The sequence below is a fragment of the Trachypithecus francoisi genome, unplaced genomic scaffold, assembly GCF_009764315.1.
Source record: "Trachypithecus francoisi isolate TF-2019V2 unplaced genomic scaffold, Tfra_2.0 Lachesis_group10, whole genome shotgun sequence".
Classification (NCBI taxonomy): Eukaryota; Metazoa; Chordata; class Mammalia; order Primates; family Cercopithecidae; genus Trachypithecus; species Trachypithecus francoisi.
The window spans coordinates 97,806,253-97,823,353 of record NW_022681455.1 but is presented as its reverse complement, the minus strand read 5'-3'; the positions used below and the strand labels follow the sequence as shown (position 1 = coordinate 97,823,353).

Genomic DNA, 17,101 nt, shown 5'->3' with positions numbered 1-17,101 from the left:
GAAGGCAGCCACTCTGGGAAGCGCTACACCTGGTGAAGGACAGGGGCCAGGTGGGGCAAGGACTGGGGAGTAGAGGCCCTTATTCCCTGGCCCCCCACTATGCTCCAAAGAAGTATTTAGAAAGCAAGGGCTTTGGGGCTGGGCACGGTGGCTCATGCCTGTAATCCCAGCACTTTGGGAGGCCAAGGCGTGCATATCACTTGAGGTCAGGAGTTCGAGACCAGCCTGGCCAACATGGTGAAACCCCATCTCTACTAAAAATACAAAATTAACTGAGTGTGGTGGTGTGTGCCTGTGGTCCCAGTTACTTGGGAGGCTGAGGAAGGAGAATCGCTTGAACCCGGGAGGTGGAGGTTGCAGTGAGCCGAGATTGTGCCATTGCACTCCAGCCTGGGCAACAAGAGCAAAACTCTCAAAAAAAAGAAAAAAAAAAAAGACATTTTCTTAGTTCACCAGCCAGGAAATGAGGGATCCTGGATTCAGCCCAGCCTGCTGGCTCTGAGGTCTGAGCTCAAGACCAGTAGGGTCCACCACCTGCCTCCACCCCCACTGCGAGGACCAATGTAAGAACTAAGTGAGTTTATGTCCACAGGGTGCGGGTCACAGCCTGGCATAAAATAGAAGCGAAAATGTAAAGCATGGCTCTGCTTTTCCTCATTCAACCCTTCGGGCACCCTCTACCCTCCCCAGGTCCAGCTTCTACCCCCATAAAGTGGAATGATCACCTCCAACTATCTCATTAGGATGTTAAGGACTGAATTTAGATTTAATTTGGATGCAATAAACAGCCTTTCAGGCTAGCCAGACCTGAGGCTAAACAGGACTCTGGCCAGATACGGTGGCTCACACCTGTAATCCCAGCACTTTGGGAGGTCGAGGCAGGAGGATGACTTGAGCCCAGGAATCCAAGACCAGCCTGGTGAAACCCCCTCCCTACAAACATGGCGAAATCCCCTCTCTACAAAAAATATACGAAAATTAGCCGGGTGTGGTGGCCTGTACCTGCAGTCCCAGCTGCTCAGGAGGCTAAAGTGGAAGGATCAAGTGAGCCCAGGGGGGTTGAGGCTGCAGTGAGCCGTGATCATGCCACTGCACTCTAGCTTGTGCACAGAGTGGGATCCTGTCTGAAAAAAATAAATAAATACATGAGCAGGACTCTAACACGGAAAAGGGGTATTCCCTTGGGCAACTGACTTAAACTCTCTGCATTTCAGCTTCCTTATATGTAAAATGGGATGCAAACAGCCACCTCATCAAGCCACCACGACAGTGAATAAAATTAAGGACTTTCACAGTGCCTGGCACGCAGGAGACATTAGTATCTGTTAATTGAGCCCGGTGTGTGCCGGGCAATGTGGTGGGATGGGGGACACAAAGGCAAGTAAGCTGAAGTCCTTGCCCCCAGGAGCTGTAGCTCAGTAGGAGAGAAGTTGCCAGCCCTACCAGAGAGCTAGAGGCTGTGGGCTTGGGGAGGAAGGGAGAACTGCATGCTTGTTGGGGAAACAAGAAAGGTGGGTGAGAGAGAGATTATCTTTCTATCTGAAGATGGGCAGAATTTGCTTTTTGGAAATTTCCATTTTGGAAAATACTCAACAATACACAAGAAAGAATCATACAAAGACTTTCAAATCGCCACCAATGGCCAAGCGCGGTGGCTCACGCCTATAATCCCAGCAGTTTGGGAGGCCGAGGCAGGTGGATCACCTGAGCTCAGGAGTTTGAGACCAGCCTGGCCAACATGGTTAAACCCTGTCTCTACTAAAAACACAAAAAGTTAGTTGAGTGTGTTGGCAGATGCCTGTAATCCCAGCTACTTGGGAGGCTGAGGCAGGAGAATTGCTTGAACCCGGGAAGCGGAGGTTGCAGTGAGCCGAGATTGCACCACTGCACTCCAGCCTGGGCAACAAGAGCGAAACTCTGCTTCAAACAAACAAACAAACAGACAAAACCTCTACAACCAATTATTGGCATTTTTAAATAATTGTTTTGTCTTTTCTATTTTTATTTTTTAGCCAAACCATTGCAAAGTAAATGATAGATGCTTGACACTTTGCCCCTAAATATTCCAGCATGCATCTCCTCTGAATAAAGCTATTGTCTTACATAAATATAATATCATTATCCCATCTAACAAAATTAACAATAATTCCTATATGTCATCTAACACCCAGTTCATATCCAAATTTCTCCAATTGTCCTAAAATGTATTTTGTAGTTTCTCCTCTCTCCTTCTTTCCTTCTTTCTGCCTCCTTTCTTCTCTCCCTCACGCCCTTTCTTTTTTATTGTATTTATTTTTTTGAGACAGGGCCCCTGTCTGTCACCCAGGTGAGCGTGCAGTGGTGTAATCTCAGCTCACTGCAGCCTCGACCTCCCAGGCGCAAGCGATCTTCCCAGCTCAGCTTCCCAAGTAGCTGGGACCACAGGCTCACGCCACCATGCCTGGCTAGTTACTGTATTTTTGTTGTTATTGTTGTTGTTGTAGAGACAGGGTTTTCCCATGTTGTCCAAGCTGGTCTCAAACTCCTGGGCTCCAGCAATTCATCCACCTTAGCCTCCCAAAGTGCTGGAATTATAAGCGTGAGCTACCACACCTGGCACCTCCCTCCCTCCCTCCCTTCCTTCTTTCTTTCCTTTATTCCCTCCTTTCTTTTATTTTTTTAACCAGGATCGGATCTGGTTCATGCACTACGTGTGGGTATTTCTTTTGAGTCTACATAGACCACTTGCATAGACCACTTTTTATTGATTTCAACTTTCCTAAGAGTCAAGTCGGCCGGGTTCAGTGTCTCACGCCTGTAATCCTAGCACTTTGGGAGGCCAAGGTGGGCAGATCACTTGAGGTCAGAAGTTTGAGACTAGCCTAGCCAACATGGTGAAACCTCGTCTCTATTAAAAATACAAAAATTAGCTGGGCATGGTGGCATGCGCCTATAATCCCAGCTACATGGGAGGCTGAGGCTACGGAATTGCTTGAACCCTGGAGGTGGAGGTTGCAGTGAGCCGAGATCTCACCACTGCCCTCCAGCCTGGGCAGCAGAGTGAGACTCTGTCTCAAAAAAAAAAAAGAAAAGAAAAAAAAGAGCAAAGTCAAGTCCATTGTCTTATACAATGTTCTCATTCTTAATTTAGTTATTTCCTTGTGATGTCATCTAATTTGTTCCTCTATCCTATTTATTTCCTGTAAACTGAGAGTTAGATCTAAAGGCTTGATTAGACCCAGGCTACATACTCTTGGCAAGAATCTATTATGAGTAATACCATACACTTCACAAGCACCGGTTGCTCCACTTTTCCTTGGATGGATGGGATTGATGGATTGATGGATGATTGCTAAACATCTTTATTGTAGAAGAATTAGTCCCCTTGTGATTTGCAAGTCAGTTGTGGCATGCTGGGCTGGCATCCTGCCTCATGAACCTAGGCAGGATTTTGACAGACCATTCCAGGCAGAGGTGAAAGCCTCACCAAGGTGGAAGGGACAGGACGTATTGAGGGGTGGGGAATGGCCCGATGCCATTGGCTCCACTGGAGGCTGCAGCTGGGCCCAACTGCAGAGAACTGTGAAGCGGGAGTGAAGAATGGGAACGCTGTTCACAGGCTGGAGAGAGCTGGGAAGGTTTTGGGCTGAGGGATAACCAGAGTAACGATGAGAAAAAAAAAAAAATGGGTAGCACTGGATGCAAAAAGTTTCCTCTGGGGTGGGGTGGGGGTGGTGAGAATGGGGGTGTCCTTGTCCTCACCTTCCACAAGCCCTCAGGTGGCCAAGACCCTGTGCCCCAGGGAGCAGGGAGCCTATGCTGTTCTCTGGGGACACGAGGGACTCCCCCAGCCCTGGAAGTAGCACAGAAACAGCTCTGGAGAGGAGGATGGGGAGATCAGGGCACTCCTGCAGGACCAGGGTTGGAGAAGGGATGGGCGTGACCAGGGACCACCCCTGCCACCACCTCCAGGGCCCCTGGGGCCCCGCCCCACCCAGTTCTCCCAGCTTATCTTTTCTGGCCAGCAAGGAGGGTTGCCCATGGGTGTTTAGCATTTCCTCTGCCTGTGACCACGTTGGCTGTACCAGAAGGAGGGGGCCTGGGTCCCTGAAATGACCACGTGGAAGGTTGCCTAAGACTGAGAATGCCTGATTAGACTTCGTGTGAGAAGAAATAGCTTCTGTTGAGTTGACCCACTGAGATTTGGAGATGTTTGTTGCAGGAGGTAGTCTTTCCTGACTAATACTCCCTCCCTTTCTCCAGTGTCTGCCCGTGCAGGGGGAAGGTGAAGGCTGAGTGTTTGAGTGATTATGCTGCTGAAGGCTCGAGACGTGGGGACTGCTTTAATGGTTTATAAAATCCTCCTGACAGCGGGTCCCAAGGTGGGCTGGGAACTCTGGGACAAATGTCTGGGCTTCCCTGTCAGCACCTGTGCAGCCACCTCCCAGGCCCTTGTGTCCAGCCTAGACTCCCACCACTCACTGGGTGACCTTGGGCAAGTCACCACCTATGTCAACATAAAGACTTCCCCAGTGGGATAGAGAGGATCAATGGTGTCCCTTGCCCCATCTCACAAGGACAGCAAATGCCAGGAAACCAAAGCAGACACTATTTTAAAGGATTTATTTTCCAGAAATCCTGAGGGGCAAGGGCAGGACAGGAGGGGAAAGGAAATCCCAGGATGCTTGAGGGTCCCGTTTATGGGCAGTAGGCAGATTAGTCCTCCTAGTGCCTGCGGCAGGCAGGTTAACCCTGGGCTTGGGAGGGACACAGACCCTGGATGACACTGAGCTGTACGCCTAGGCAGTGTCACTCCCCACACTTTCAACCTGAGCCCCACAGCAAGCCTATAAGATGGACATTCTCACTGTGATTTGTCAGGCTGGGTTCAGGGAGTGAAATGGCCTCCTCCAGTTTCACAGCTTCAAATACCCAGCAGAGCGGCACCAGGCTCCCTCAGAAAGGACCAGGCACTTGTAACATGTATGTCCTTTACCTGGGACACTGCTGTCCCATACCTGCAGTATGAAAAGAATATTTCTCAAGAGGAAGAGGAAGCCAAGCGCGGTGGCTCATGCCTGTAATCCCAGCACTTTGGGAGGCTGAGCCAGGAGGATCGCTTGAGCCCAGGAGTTTAAGACCAGCCTGGGTAACATGGCAAAATCCCGTCTCTACAAAAATCAGCCAGAAAGGCATAGATAGACCCAAATCCCAGTCTTTAGCCTGTCCCAACCACCTGAGAATGGTTTCCACCCAGGATTCCTTCACTCAATTACACCCCACTCTTTGCCTCCTGCCACAGAGAGAGAGAGAGCGCTACCCTACCACAGCCAGTTTCCTCCCAGGGCCAGGAAAGCTCCACCTTGTCCCCCTCTCACAGAGTTCCTAAAATTCTTCCATTCATCCATTTGACCTCTTAAGTATTTACTCTATTTTCAAACACATATATAACTCCAGCTTATAATACCAAGCCAAGGGTAGTCATTCACCCCATAGCATGAATTTGGTTGTCAGCTATTTAAGGAAGGAGGCAGGGAAAGTGGAATGGGGGGTATTCTGAAGAGGCCAGGCCTGGGTATTGGAGGTTGGAGGACCACCAAAAAAAGCCTAAGGGGAGAAGGAAGTGTAAGCAGACACGACACATAGCTAAAACGGGGAAGAAAGGTACAGGAGTCTCCTATTAGGAAAAAAAGGGGGAGGCCAGGTGTGGTGGCTCATGCCTGTAATCTTAGCACTTTGGGAGCCCAAGGAAGGTGGTTCACTTGAGGCCATGAGTTCAAGACCAGCCTGGCCAACATAGTGAAACGCTGTCTCTACTAAAAATACAAAAATTATCCAGCCGTAGTGGCACACATGTGTAATCCCAGCTACTTGGGAGGCTGGGGTGGGAGAATCGCTTGAACCCAGGAGGTTGAGGTTGTAGTGAGCTGAGATCACGCCATTGCACTCCAGCCTGGGCAACAGAGTGAGACTCTGGTCATAAAGAAAAAAAAGAAGGTGGTGGGGGAAGAGGCCAGGCGCTGTGGCTCATACCTGTAATCCCAGCACTTTGGGAGGCTGAGGTGGGCAGATTACCGGAGGACAGGAGTTTGAGACCAGCCTGGCCAACAAGGTGAAGCCTCATCTCTACTAAAAATACAAAAATTAGCCGGGCGTGGTAACGGGAACCTGTAATCCCAGCTACTTGGGTAACTGAGGCAAGAGAATCACTTGAGCCCAGGAGGCTGAGGCTTCAATGAGCCAAGACTGCACCATTGCACTCCAACCTGGGTGACAAGAACAAAACTCCATCTCAAAAAAAAAAGGTGGGGGAGTGGGGGAAGAAAGGTGAATCTGGGCAAATTTGGGGCTTCACATTGACCCAGCTGGCTCCTTTCTAGTGACCTTGAGTCTCTGTATTGATATGTAACTGCCTTTTGGCAGGGAGAGGGGAGGGTCATTAGTTTTATTGATTTTGTCTGCAGCCACGTTCTGGGCTCTGATTCTGAGCTGGGGCCTGTCTGCAGTGCTCTATGCTAAAGGCCGGGAGACCAGAGTAACTTAAATATAAAACTTAGTCCAACTAGTGGGGAGGTAGGGGAGACAACCCCCAAATCCCAAGAATCTGGGGAGACTGTGACTAGGGTTATTAAGAGAGGACAGAGGGCCAGGGGACGCCTAATACATGAAATGGAATTACCAGCTGCTTGGGCGAGCAATGCCTTGGAGGGCTGCTGGGGCTACACATGTGCAGGTAGTGGGACTTTCTGGGTGTCGGCAACATCCCAGGCAAAGACCCAGAAGTGGGATGTGTGATATGGGTTTGGAGAATAGGGAGGTAGAACCCAACATGCTTGAAGGGAAGTGGGCAGGCTGGAGACAGAGATGGAACCCAGATCCAGAAGGCCACGTGCCAGGCTTGGGAGCCCTGACCTCAGCTTAGGGCAGTGGGGAGTCATGGAAGGGTTTGAGCAGGGGAATCGCTGATGGGAACAGGACACTCTGGCTGCAGGGAGGCAGAGGATGGGTTAGAGGGGTCAGGGGGAGATGGGAGTGACAGCACGGAGGTGACAAAGGGTGGCAGCCACCGGGATGCAGATCAGGGAATGCAGAGAGTTGGCACAGGCTTCCGGCCGGGAGCAGCTGTAATGGCAGGGAGGTAGGGCTCCTGAGCTTTCCTGGAGGAGCCAAGGCCATGGTCACCAGAGTAGGCTCTTCATTGGCTCAGCTTATTGAGAATCATCTTCACCCAGGGCACTCTGGGATCAGCACAGATCTCCTTACCCCTGGAGGTTAGCAACCTGGAAGGGGAGACCCCAGAGACAATGCAGCAACATTAGCATGCAGCAAGGAGGCCACACCCTCAGGAACTTAGCATTTATGAGCCACCTACTTTATGCAGGGCTCAGCATTTATGAGTCACCTACTGCACGTGACATTACCTGCTAAATAGAGTGGTTCAAAATTTACGAGTCACCTGTGGTGTGAAAATAATTATTTCTCAAGAGGAAGAGGAGGCCGGGAGCTCATGCCTGTAAACCCAGCACTTTGGAAGGCCGAGGCAGGAGGATTGTTTGAGCCTAGAGGTTTGAGACCATCCTGGGAAACATGGCAAAACCCTGTCTCTACAAAAATGTACAGGTCAGCCAGGCATGGTGGCATGTGCCTGTGATCTCAGCTGTTTGGGAGGCTGAGGTGGGAGGATTGCTTGAGCTCAGGACATCGAGGCTGCAGTGAGCCCAGGTCTCTGCTCCACTGTACTCCAGCCTAGGCAACAGAATGAGACCATGTGTCAGGAAAAAAAAAAAAGGAAGAGGAGCAGCAAGGACTTCCAAGACCCTCAGTTCTTTAGTCCCGGCCTTGAGTTCCAGGTGAGGTCATGAAATAGAATCCCCAAGAGTTGGGTGTTTTTGTGTGTTTTTTTTAGATGAAGTCTCTGTCACCCAGGCTGGAGTGTAGTGGTACGATTTTGGCTCGCTGCAACCTCCACTCCCCGGGTTCAGGAGATCCCCCTGCCTCAGCCTCCCAGGTAGCCAGGATTACAGGTGCCCACCACAATGCCCAGCTAATTTTTGTATTTTTAGTAGAGATGGGTTTTCACCATGTTGACCAGGCTGGTCTTGATCTCCTGACCTCAAGTGATCTGCCTGTCTCGGCCTCCCAAAGTGCTGGGATTACAGGAGTGAGCCACCTCGCCAAGCCAGAATCCCCAAGAGTCTTATAATACGCTTAACTACTCTGAGCCTCAAGACACATTCTTTCTGGGGTCCCTTCTGGCTCAAAATCCAATGATCACATACGATTTGATTGATTGATTGATTGATTTTAGAGACAGGGTCTCACTCTATTGCCCAGACTTGTCTTGAACTCCTGGTCTCAAGTGATCCTCCCAACTTGGCCTCCCAAAGTGCTGAGATTACAGGTGTAAGCCACTGCACTCAGCTTTTTTTATTAAAAAAAAAAAAAAAAGTCTCACTAAGTTACCAGGTTGACCTCAAAATCCAGGGTTCAGGCAATCCTCCTGCCTCAGCCTCCCAAGTAGCTGAGAGGCACTACCGTGCCCAGCAATTGAGCATCTATTATGTGCCAGACATTCAGCTCTTCACCTTCCTCTTACATTACTGTGCCCTGTAATGCTCAAGAGGCCCCCTAACCTCTGTGTGCTCATTTCCTCATCTGTGAAAAGGGGGTCATGATGGCACCTGCTGCGTAGGATTGTTTCAAGGATTAAATGAGTTCATATTTATAACTTACAACAGTGCCTAACACTTAGCAAGGACTCTCTATGTGTTTGAAAATACAAATAAGTCAAATAAGTAAAGGTATTACTTCCTTATACTGTTGGGGAAACTGAGGCTCAGAGTTAAAGAGAGAAGAACTCTGGGAGGGCTTCCTGCTTCAGCCTTCTTTATTATTCACCTGCAGATCCCTCTAAGAGACGGTGTCAGCAATAAGGAGGAGGAAGACGAGAAGAAGATAATAGAGGCCCAAAGCGGGTCATGAGTCCCTAAACCCAGCCTCCCCCAGTGTGTGATTTGGTGGACAGCAGGCTCTGAGCAGTTGGAGAAGGAGCCAGAGAGGCTACCGCAAAGAGAGCAGGACCCATCACCCAGCCAGGTGCGGGTGCAGGCTCCAGGCCAGGGAAAAGGAGGCAAAGAAGCCAGAGAAAGAAGCAAAGGAGAGCAAGAAACTCAGGAGAAAGCCCTGAACGAGGAACCAGGAGTGAGTTCTGGCTCCAGCCTGGGCAGCCTTGAGCAGGTCACTGTCCCTTGCTAAGCCTGTTTCTCCATCTCTACCATGGGAATCGTTGAACCTCCTCATAGGATTGTTGTGAGAATCAAACCAGTTAACACAGGTAATGATTAGAACAGTGCCTGGCACTCGGGAGGCACCTTGGAAATTTTAGCTCTTAATATTATTCTTCCGGTCAAAATGGGTTGCCTCGGACTTCTGGGAGCCTGGAGAGGATCCAAGACACTTCTGGTGTGAGCATTTTTTTTTTTTTTTTTTTTGAGACAGTGTCTCGGTCTGTTGCCCAGGCTGGAGTGAGGTGGAGTGATCTCAGCTCACTGCAACCTCCACCTTCCAGGTTCAAATGATTCTCCTGCCTCAGCCTCCCAAGTAGCTGGGACCACAGGCACGCACCACCACACTCAGCTAATTTTGTATTTTTAGTAGAGATGGGGTTTCACCATGTTGACTAGGCTGATCTCGAACTCCTGACCTCAAGTGATCTGCCTGCCTCGGCCTCCCAAAGTGCTGGAATTACAGGCGTGAGCCACCACGCCTGGTTCACCATCCATTTTTGCCCAGAACCTGGGAGCATCTTTGCTGACTCAGTGGCACTAGGCATACTCCTATACCTGCTATACCCAAATACCCTAGATGCCACAGCTATTGACGGCCTACTGCCATGCCCACACTGTGGCGGCACCCTGTTCACTCAGCTTGGCATCCTCAGAACCTGACATGTTGCCTGGCGCCTAGTAAGCACCTGATGATATTTGCTAAATGATCACATTATTTTTGTTTGTAGTACACCCAAGCCTGAACTGAATCATCTCTTCCAGCCAAGCCATCCTGGCAGGCATCCGGTAGCCCTGCCACATCCCTCTCATCCCTGGGTGTGTCCCATCCACCAGCACCTGGGCCATCCCAGGCTGTACCCGTCAGACCCACCAAGACCCTGTGGCCCCAGCTGCCTACTCACACTACGCCAGGCCTTGGGCAGGAGTCTGAGGTCCAGTAGAAGTGTTTCACCACACGCAGGGGCAGACGGTAACGGACGTAATCACGGCAGCAGACACTATCTTCCATGTTGGCGCCATACGGGCCTAGCGGAGGGGTGCCCAGTGAATTCACAAGCTGGAGCCCGGAGAGGTCACCCTCGGCCCCAGCCCCTGATCTCGGCCTCTCCAGGCTCCAGGAAAGAGATGCAGTTTTTCTGTTCTCATGTGGAAGGATGGTGACCAGAGGATTCTGAGCCCTCCAAGATCCTACCCTTGGAGCTTCTGAGAAGACACTTACGGTCTGATGTCTACACTCTGGTACAGTCAGCTCTAGGAACAGGGATTCAGAACAACTAAGCATCAGCTGTACCCCAAGACTCTGAGCCACAAGGTGCCTTAGATCCTTGCTGTTCAAGGTAAGGTCCATGGTCCATGGCATCAGCGTCACCTGGGAGCTTGTCAGAAATGCTCAGTCCCCGGCGCCAGACCTGCTGAATCCAGTGTGCATTTTGACAAGCTCCCCAGTGATCCATCAGCACATGGGCACTTGAGAAGTCAGCTTCTGCTCATATGTGTGCAGTGGGAAGGCTGCGGTCCAGAGAGGGAGAGGCACTTGCCCAGGATCACACAGCAAGATGCAGCAGAGTCAGGACCAAGGCTCAACAGAGGACAGTCACATAGACCTGGGTTCGAGTCCTGCTTTCCCCTGACTCACTGGGCCACCCTGACCAAGTCATTGAATCCTCTGAGGCCCAATTTCCTCATCCGACCAAAGGGGTAATAACAGTACCAGCTTCAGAGGGTGTTTAATGCATGAAAAGCACTCAGAAAGCCCAGCAGCTGGGAGCAATTCTTGTTTATAGCTGCCCCACCCCACTCTAGTGCTCACTCCTCCACCCAACACAGCACAAGCATAGAGTAGGGTGGAGAAGGAGTCAGGAACCCATACTGAGGACAGGTTCTGGACAAAAATGGATAGTGAGTCCAGCGCAGTGGCTCACGCCTGTAATCCTAGCACTTAGGGAGGCCGAGATGGGAGTATCACTTAAAGTCAGGAGTTCAAGACAAGCCTGGTCAACATGGTGAAACTCCATCTCTACTAAAAATATAAAAATTAGCCGGGCATGGTGGTGGGTGCCTGTAATCCCAGCTACTCAGGAGGCTGAGGCAGGAGAATCACTTTAACCCCAGAGGTGGAGGTTGCAGTGAGCCAAGATTGCGCCACTGCACTCCAACCTGGGCGAAAGAGACTTCATCTCAAAAAATAAATAAATGAAATGAAATAAAAAATAAATTTAGGCTAGGCACAGTGGCTCACGCCTGTAATCCCAGCTCTTTGGGAGGCGGAGGTGGATGGATCATCTGAGGTCAGGAGTTTGAGACCAGCCTGGCCAACATGGTGAAACCCTGTCTCCACTAAAAATACAAAAATTAGCCAGGCATGGTGGTGCACGCCTGTAATCCCAGCTACTCAGGAGGCTGAGGCAGGAGAATCGCTTGAACCTGGGAGGTGGAGTTTGCAGTGGGCCAAGATTGTTCCACTGTACTCCAGCCTGGGCAACAAGAGCGAAACTCTGTGTCAAAAAATAAAATAAAATATAATAAAATAATTTAAAAAATAATAAAATTTTAAAAAATGGATGGTAGGAGGGCAGAACCAGCTTTCCAAGGGAGAACCACTTGCCCCAGACCTGCCTTCCCCTACTCAGACCTGACCCCTTAGAAGCTCCTCACCACACCCCTAGGGCCCTATGCTTGAGTTTTCTGGAGCAAGAGATCCCGAGGCTATGCCCACCACAACCCCCAACCCAACTGAGACAGATCCTAGACTCCAAGCCTTCAAGACTACCCATTCAACAGACTTGTAAACTGAGGCCCAGAGAAGCACTGCAACTAGCCGAGGGCCGCAAGAGCCAACAGCAGACTGGGTTCTTCTGTTCTCAGTCCAGTGCTTGTCCAAGACATGGGGAAGACACCCCAGCATCCGCCCTGGCCTCTGTAGGGGGCCTTCCTGCTCCCCAGCCTCACCTGCCTCAGTTGCTTGAAGCGCCACAGCAAGGAGGACGAGGACACCCAGGAACACAGTCTGTAGGCAAGCCATGCTCTGTCCTGTATGTCTCAGCCCAGGTGTCTGCAAAGGGACATAGGAAGACCTGCTATTTAAGATGCTGGCTCCACCCACAAGCCTCACTCACTTACCTCTTAGTCACCGGGGTGCCCGGAGTCACTTGACATTCACATCTCAAAAGGAGAACTACCTCCCACTTCCTCCAAAGTGGAGAAATTCTCTTTGGCGGGGAACCCCTCAGAGGGGACCCCCCAAATCTATCCTCTCCCCTGGTTTCAGAGAGACTTGTAAAATCCCCCTCTTATAGACTCATGCTCCCCAGGGTCTCCACGCTGTGTGGCCTTGTTTAGTTGTCTCTGGGACTTGGTTTTCCCATCTGGAAATAAGGGAGATGGTTTCACAGCCTTGTTGACTTCACTGGTTGTAAATCAAGTGAGAATGTGGACCAACCCTCACCTGGAATTGAGGCCTGTCTTGTACCCTTAATGACGGCATCACTGATCTCTCTTCAATGGGAGAGGCCTATGGACCCATTGACCCATCACCAGCCTCTTCTGGGGCTTCTCGCGAAGTCCACATTTGGGCCAGGTCATAGATTTCTCAACGGTTTATGAAAAGCGTCCACCCACACTTGTATCCTGCCTGATTTTCCTTCCCAGTGGCTGCCAGGCTCTCCCTCCCCTACTCCCATCTCTGTCCCTCACCATGTCCATGTCCTGTTGATTGTGCTTCCTAAATCTCTCTCAGATCTGCTTCTTCTCTCCAACCCCACTGTCCTTGCCCAGTCCAGGCCACCTCCACCTCAGGCTGGGATGCTGGCCCCCTCAATGCCATCCTTACCCTACAGCAGCCAGAGTGCGTGGTCCCGAGCTACACACTCTCTCCTGCTTCAAAACCCTGCTATGGCTCCCTATTCACCTAAGGGCAGGGCCTGGGCTCCTGTCTGTGGCCCTCAAGGCCCCGTTTCCGGACAGGCCTTTCCCCACTGGTCTCCTTCCCCTGAGGGATCACACCACACTCCTCACAGTTCCTCAAAAGGGACTGCGGCCTGTCCCTGGCCTTTAATGTCACTTTCCACATCTCTACCGCATAAACTCCTACTCATGCGTCAAAGCTGTTTGAAATGTCACGTCCTTGGTAAGCATACCTCTCAGGACTTCAAAGTCTTCTAGGGGACCTGGAATGTGGCCCTGGGCAGACTGTGTCAGGTTTTCTTTTTCTCAAGCCCCTCCCTAGAAGCCAGACTCCAAGCTCTAGGAGGCTGGGGTCTCCCTTCATTTTTCCTGGCATTCCCAGTGCCTTCTGAGGATCAGGCACATGGTAGGTGCTTGGAACACATGGGCTGGGCACGGTGGCTCATTCCTGTAATCCTCTAACCCCAGCACTTTGGGAGGCCCAGGCAGGTGGATCACCTGAGGTCAGGAGTTCAAGACCAGCCTGGCCAACATGGAGAAATCCCATCTCTACCAAAAATACAAAAATTGGCCGAGCATGATGGCACGCGCCTGTAATCCCAGCTACTCGGGCGGCTGAGACAGGAGAATTGCTTGAATCCGGTGAGAGGCAGAGGTTGCAGTGAGCCAAGATTGCGCCACTGCGCTCTAGCCTGGGTGAGAGAATGAGACTCCATCTCAAACAAACAAACAAGCAAACAAAAACAACACATCTAATGAAAGAGGAAACTGAGGTTCAGAGAAAGAGAGGACTTGCCCAGTTCACACAGCCACACAGAGGCTATGCCATCCCTGGAACTCAGAACTTGGGACTCCATTTATAAAGGGAGCCATTCATCCATCCAATTCCTTCATTCAGCAAATATTTATTGAACCCTGTCGTAGACAGAATAATGGCCCCCCTAAATGTCCACATTCTAATCCCCAAAACCTATGAATATGTTACCTTATGTAGTAAAAAGGACTTTGCAGATGTGACTGTTTAGGGTTTAGGATTTTTGTTGTTGTTGTTTTAGAGGCAGGATCTCACTCTGTCACATAGGCTGGAGTGCAGTGGTGCAATCACAGCTCACTGCAGCCTTGACTTCCTGGGCTCAAGCGATCCTACTGCCTCAGCCTCTCAAGTAGCTGGGAATACAGGTGTGTGCCACCATGCCCAGCTAATTTTTATTTCTTCTAGAGATGGAGGTCTCACGATGTTGCCAGGGCTGGCCTCGAACTCCTGGCCTCAAGCAATCCTCCTACCTCGGCCTCTTGAAGTGCTAGGATTATGGGTGTGAGCCACCATACCTGACCTAGAATCTTTAAAGAGGGAGATTTCTTGGATTATCTGGACAGGCTGAAGGCAATCACAGGGTTATTTCAAAAGGGAGGCAGTGGGTCAGAGTCAGAAGAGATGATGGATGACAGAGCAGAGGTCCCAGTGACGTGGAACTCTGAACCCAGGGATGCAGGCGGGTTGGAGAAGCTGGAAGAGGCAGGGAAACAGATTCTCCCCTAGAGCCTCCAGAAAGAACTTATCTCTCCCTACACCTTGAGTTTAGTCCACTGAGACTGATTTAGAACTTCTGACCTCCCAGGCTATTGGATAATACATTTGTGATGTTTTAAGCCTCCAAGTTCATGGTCATTTGTTACAGCAGCCAGAGGAAGCTCATACAAGCACCTACTACGTGCCAAGTGCACTGCCAGAGCCTGGGAAGGCAGCCTGAACAGGAGAGTAGGGGCCCCTGCTCTGATGGAGTTTGTCTTCCACAACAGAAAAACATGGCAAACAACGTAATGTCAGGCTGGGAGGAACACCAGGAAGCGAATGAAACAGAGAAGCAGCTTTGGGATAGGCAGTCGGGAAAAGCCTCTAGAAGGGCGTGACATTTCAGCTGAAATTCAAAGATAGAAGGGAGGCCAGGCACAGTGGCTCATGCTTATAATCCCAGCACTTTGGGAGGCTGAGGCAGGCAGATCATTTGAGGTCAGGAGTTCAAGACCAGCCTGGCCAACATGGTGAAACCCCATCTCTACTAAAAATATAAAAATTAGCCATACGAGGTGGTGTGCACCTGTAATCCCAGCTACTTGGGAGGTTGAGGCAGGAGAATCACTTGAACCCAGGAGGCAGGCAGAGGTTGCAGTGAGCCAAGATTGCACCACTGTACTGCAGCCTGGGTGGCAGAGCGAGACTCCATCTCAAAAAAAAAAAAAAAAAAAAAGATAGGAAGGAGCCTGCCAGGGAGAGACACAGCAGATGCAAAGGCCCAGACAGACTGAGAGGGCTGAACAGTTGAGACAGAGTGGGTAGAGACAGAATGGGTAGAGATGCAGAGCACAGCTGAGTGGAGAGGCTGGCAGGCAGGGACTGCAGGGCTCCTGTGAGCTCCGGCTAGGATGCAAACTGAAGTGCACGGCATCATCTCGGAGGACCTCTTGTCAAAAGCCATGACCCAGGACCAGTCACAAAACAACAAATACTGTATGATTCTGCTGCTTTGGGGAACGTGGAATAGTCACATTCACAGAGACAGAAGGCAGAATGGTGGTTGCCAGAGGCTGGAGGTGGGGGAATGGGCGTTAGAGTTTCAAGGGGACACAGTCTCCGTTTTGCAAGATGAAAGTTCTGGAGGTGGATGGTAGTGATGGTTACACAACAATGTGAATGTACTGAATTCCACTGAACTGTACACTTAAAAATGGCTACAATGGTAAATATATGTTATTCATATTTTTACCATTTTTTTAAAAGGTGCTTCCCTAGAATCAAATCAAGTGCCTAGTATTAATTACCAGTGGACAAGAAATACAGGCGCTAGAGGAAGAAGATAAATGGCCCCATGAGGAAGCAATCAGACAACGCCAGAAGGTGAAACCTTCCAGATGCTCTTCAGGATAACTGTACTCAGATCATCAAGAAGTTAATGTCGGTCCGGCGCGGTGGCTCAAGCCTGTGAGCACTTTGGGAGGCCCTGGCGGGCAGACCACTTGAGGTCAGGAGTTTGAGACCAGCCTGGCCTACATGGTGAAACCCTATCTCTACTAAAAATACAAAAATTTAGCTGGATGTGGTGGTGCATGCCTGTAGTCCCAGCTACTTGGATGGCAGAGGCATGAGAATCACCTGAACCTGGGAAGAGGAGGTTGCAGTGAGCCGAGATTGTGCCACTGCACTCCAGCCTGGGCAACAAAGTGAGACTCTGTCTCCAAAATTTAAAAAAAAGTTAATGTTGTTTTAGAAAAATAATAAAGTGAATAGAACATTTATGATTAACATAGGCTTAAGAGATATAACAGCCAAATGTAATTCATGGACCTTGATTGAATCCTAGTTTTGAAAAAACAGTCAGGGCATGGTAGCTCATGCTTGTAATCCCAGCAGTTTGTGGGTCTGAGGCTCGCTTGAGGCCAGAAGTCTATACCAGTCTGGGCAACATGGTGAAAACCCGTCTCTACAAAAAATGCAAAAAAATTAACCAAGTGTAGTGGCATGTGCCTGTAGTTCCAGCTACTCGGGAAGCTGAGATGGGAGGATCACTTGAGCCCAGGAGGTGGAGGTTACAGTGAGCCAAGATCACGCCACTGCACTCCAGCCTGGGTGACAGAGCAAGACCCTATCTCAGAAAAGAAAAAGGAAAAACAGGGGGCCAGGTGCAGTAGCTCAGGCCTGTAATCCCAGCACTTTGGGAGGCTGAGGCAGGTGGATCACCCGAGGTCTGGAGTTCAAGACCAGCCTGCCAAAATGGTGAAACCCCATCTCTACTAAAAATACAAAAATTAGCCTGGCATGGTGGTGCACACCTGTAATCCCAGCTACTCAGGAAGCTGAGACAGGGTAATTGCTTGAACTCAAGAGGTAGAGGTTGCAGTGAGCCAAGATGGCACCATTGCACTCCAGTCTGAGC

The 17,101-nt window shown here is 50.3% G+C and overlaps 1 protein-coding gene across 1 annotated transcript; it reads right to left on the bottom strand.

Moving 5' to 3' along the window:
- Positions 1 to 4,585: 4,585 nt before the first annotated feature.
- CCL22 (C-C motif chemokine ligand 22) lies at positions 4,586 to 12,317 on the bottom strand. Its single transcript, XM_033218522.1, has 3 exons — positions 12,216 to 12,317; positions 10,169 to 10,292; positions 4,586 to 7,259 (listed from the first exon to the last, which is right to left on the bottom strand). The coding sequence occupies exons 1-3, from the start codon at positions 12,286 to 12,288 to the stop codon at positions 7,175 to 7,177; spliced, it is 282 nt and encodes a 93-aa protein (XP_033074413.1). The 5' UTR covers positions 12,289 to 12,317; the 3' UTR covers positions 4,586 to 7,174.
- Positions 12,318 to 17,101: the final 4,784 nt, after the last annotated feature.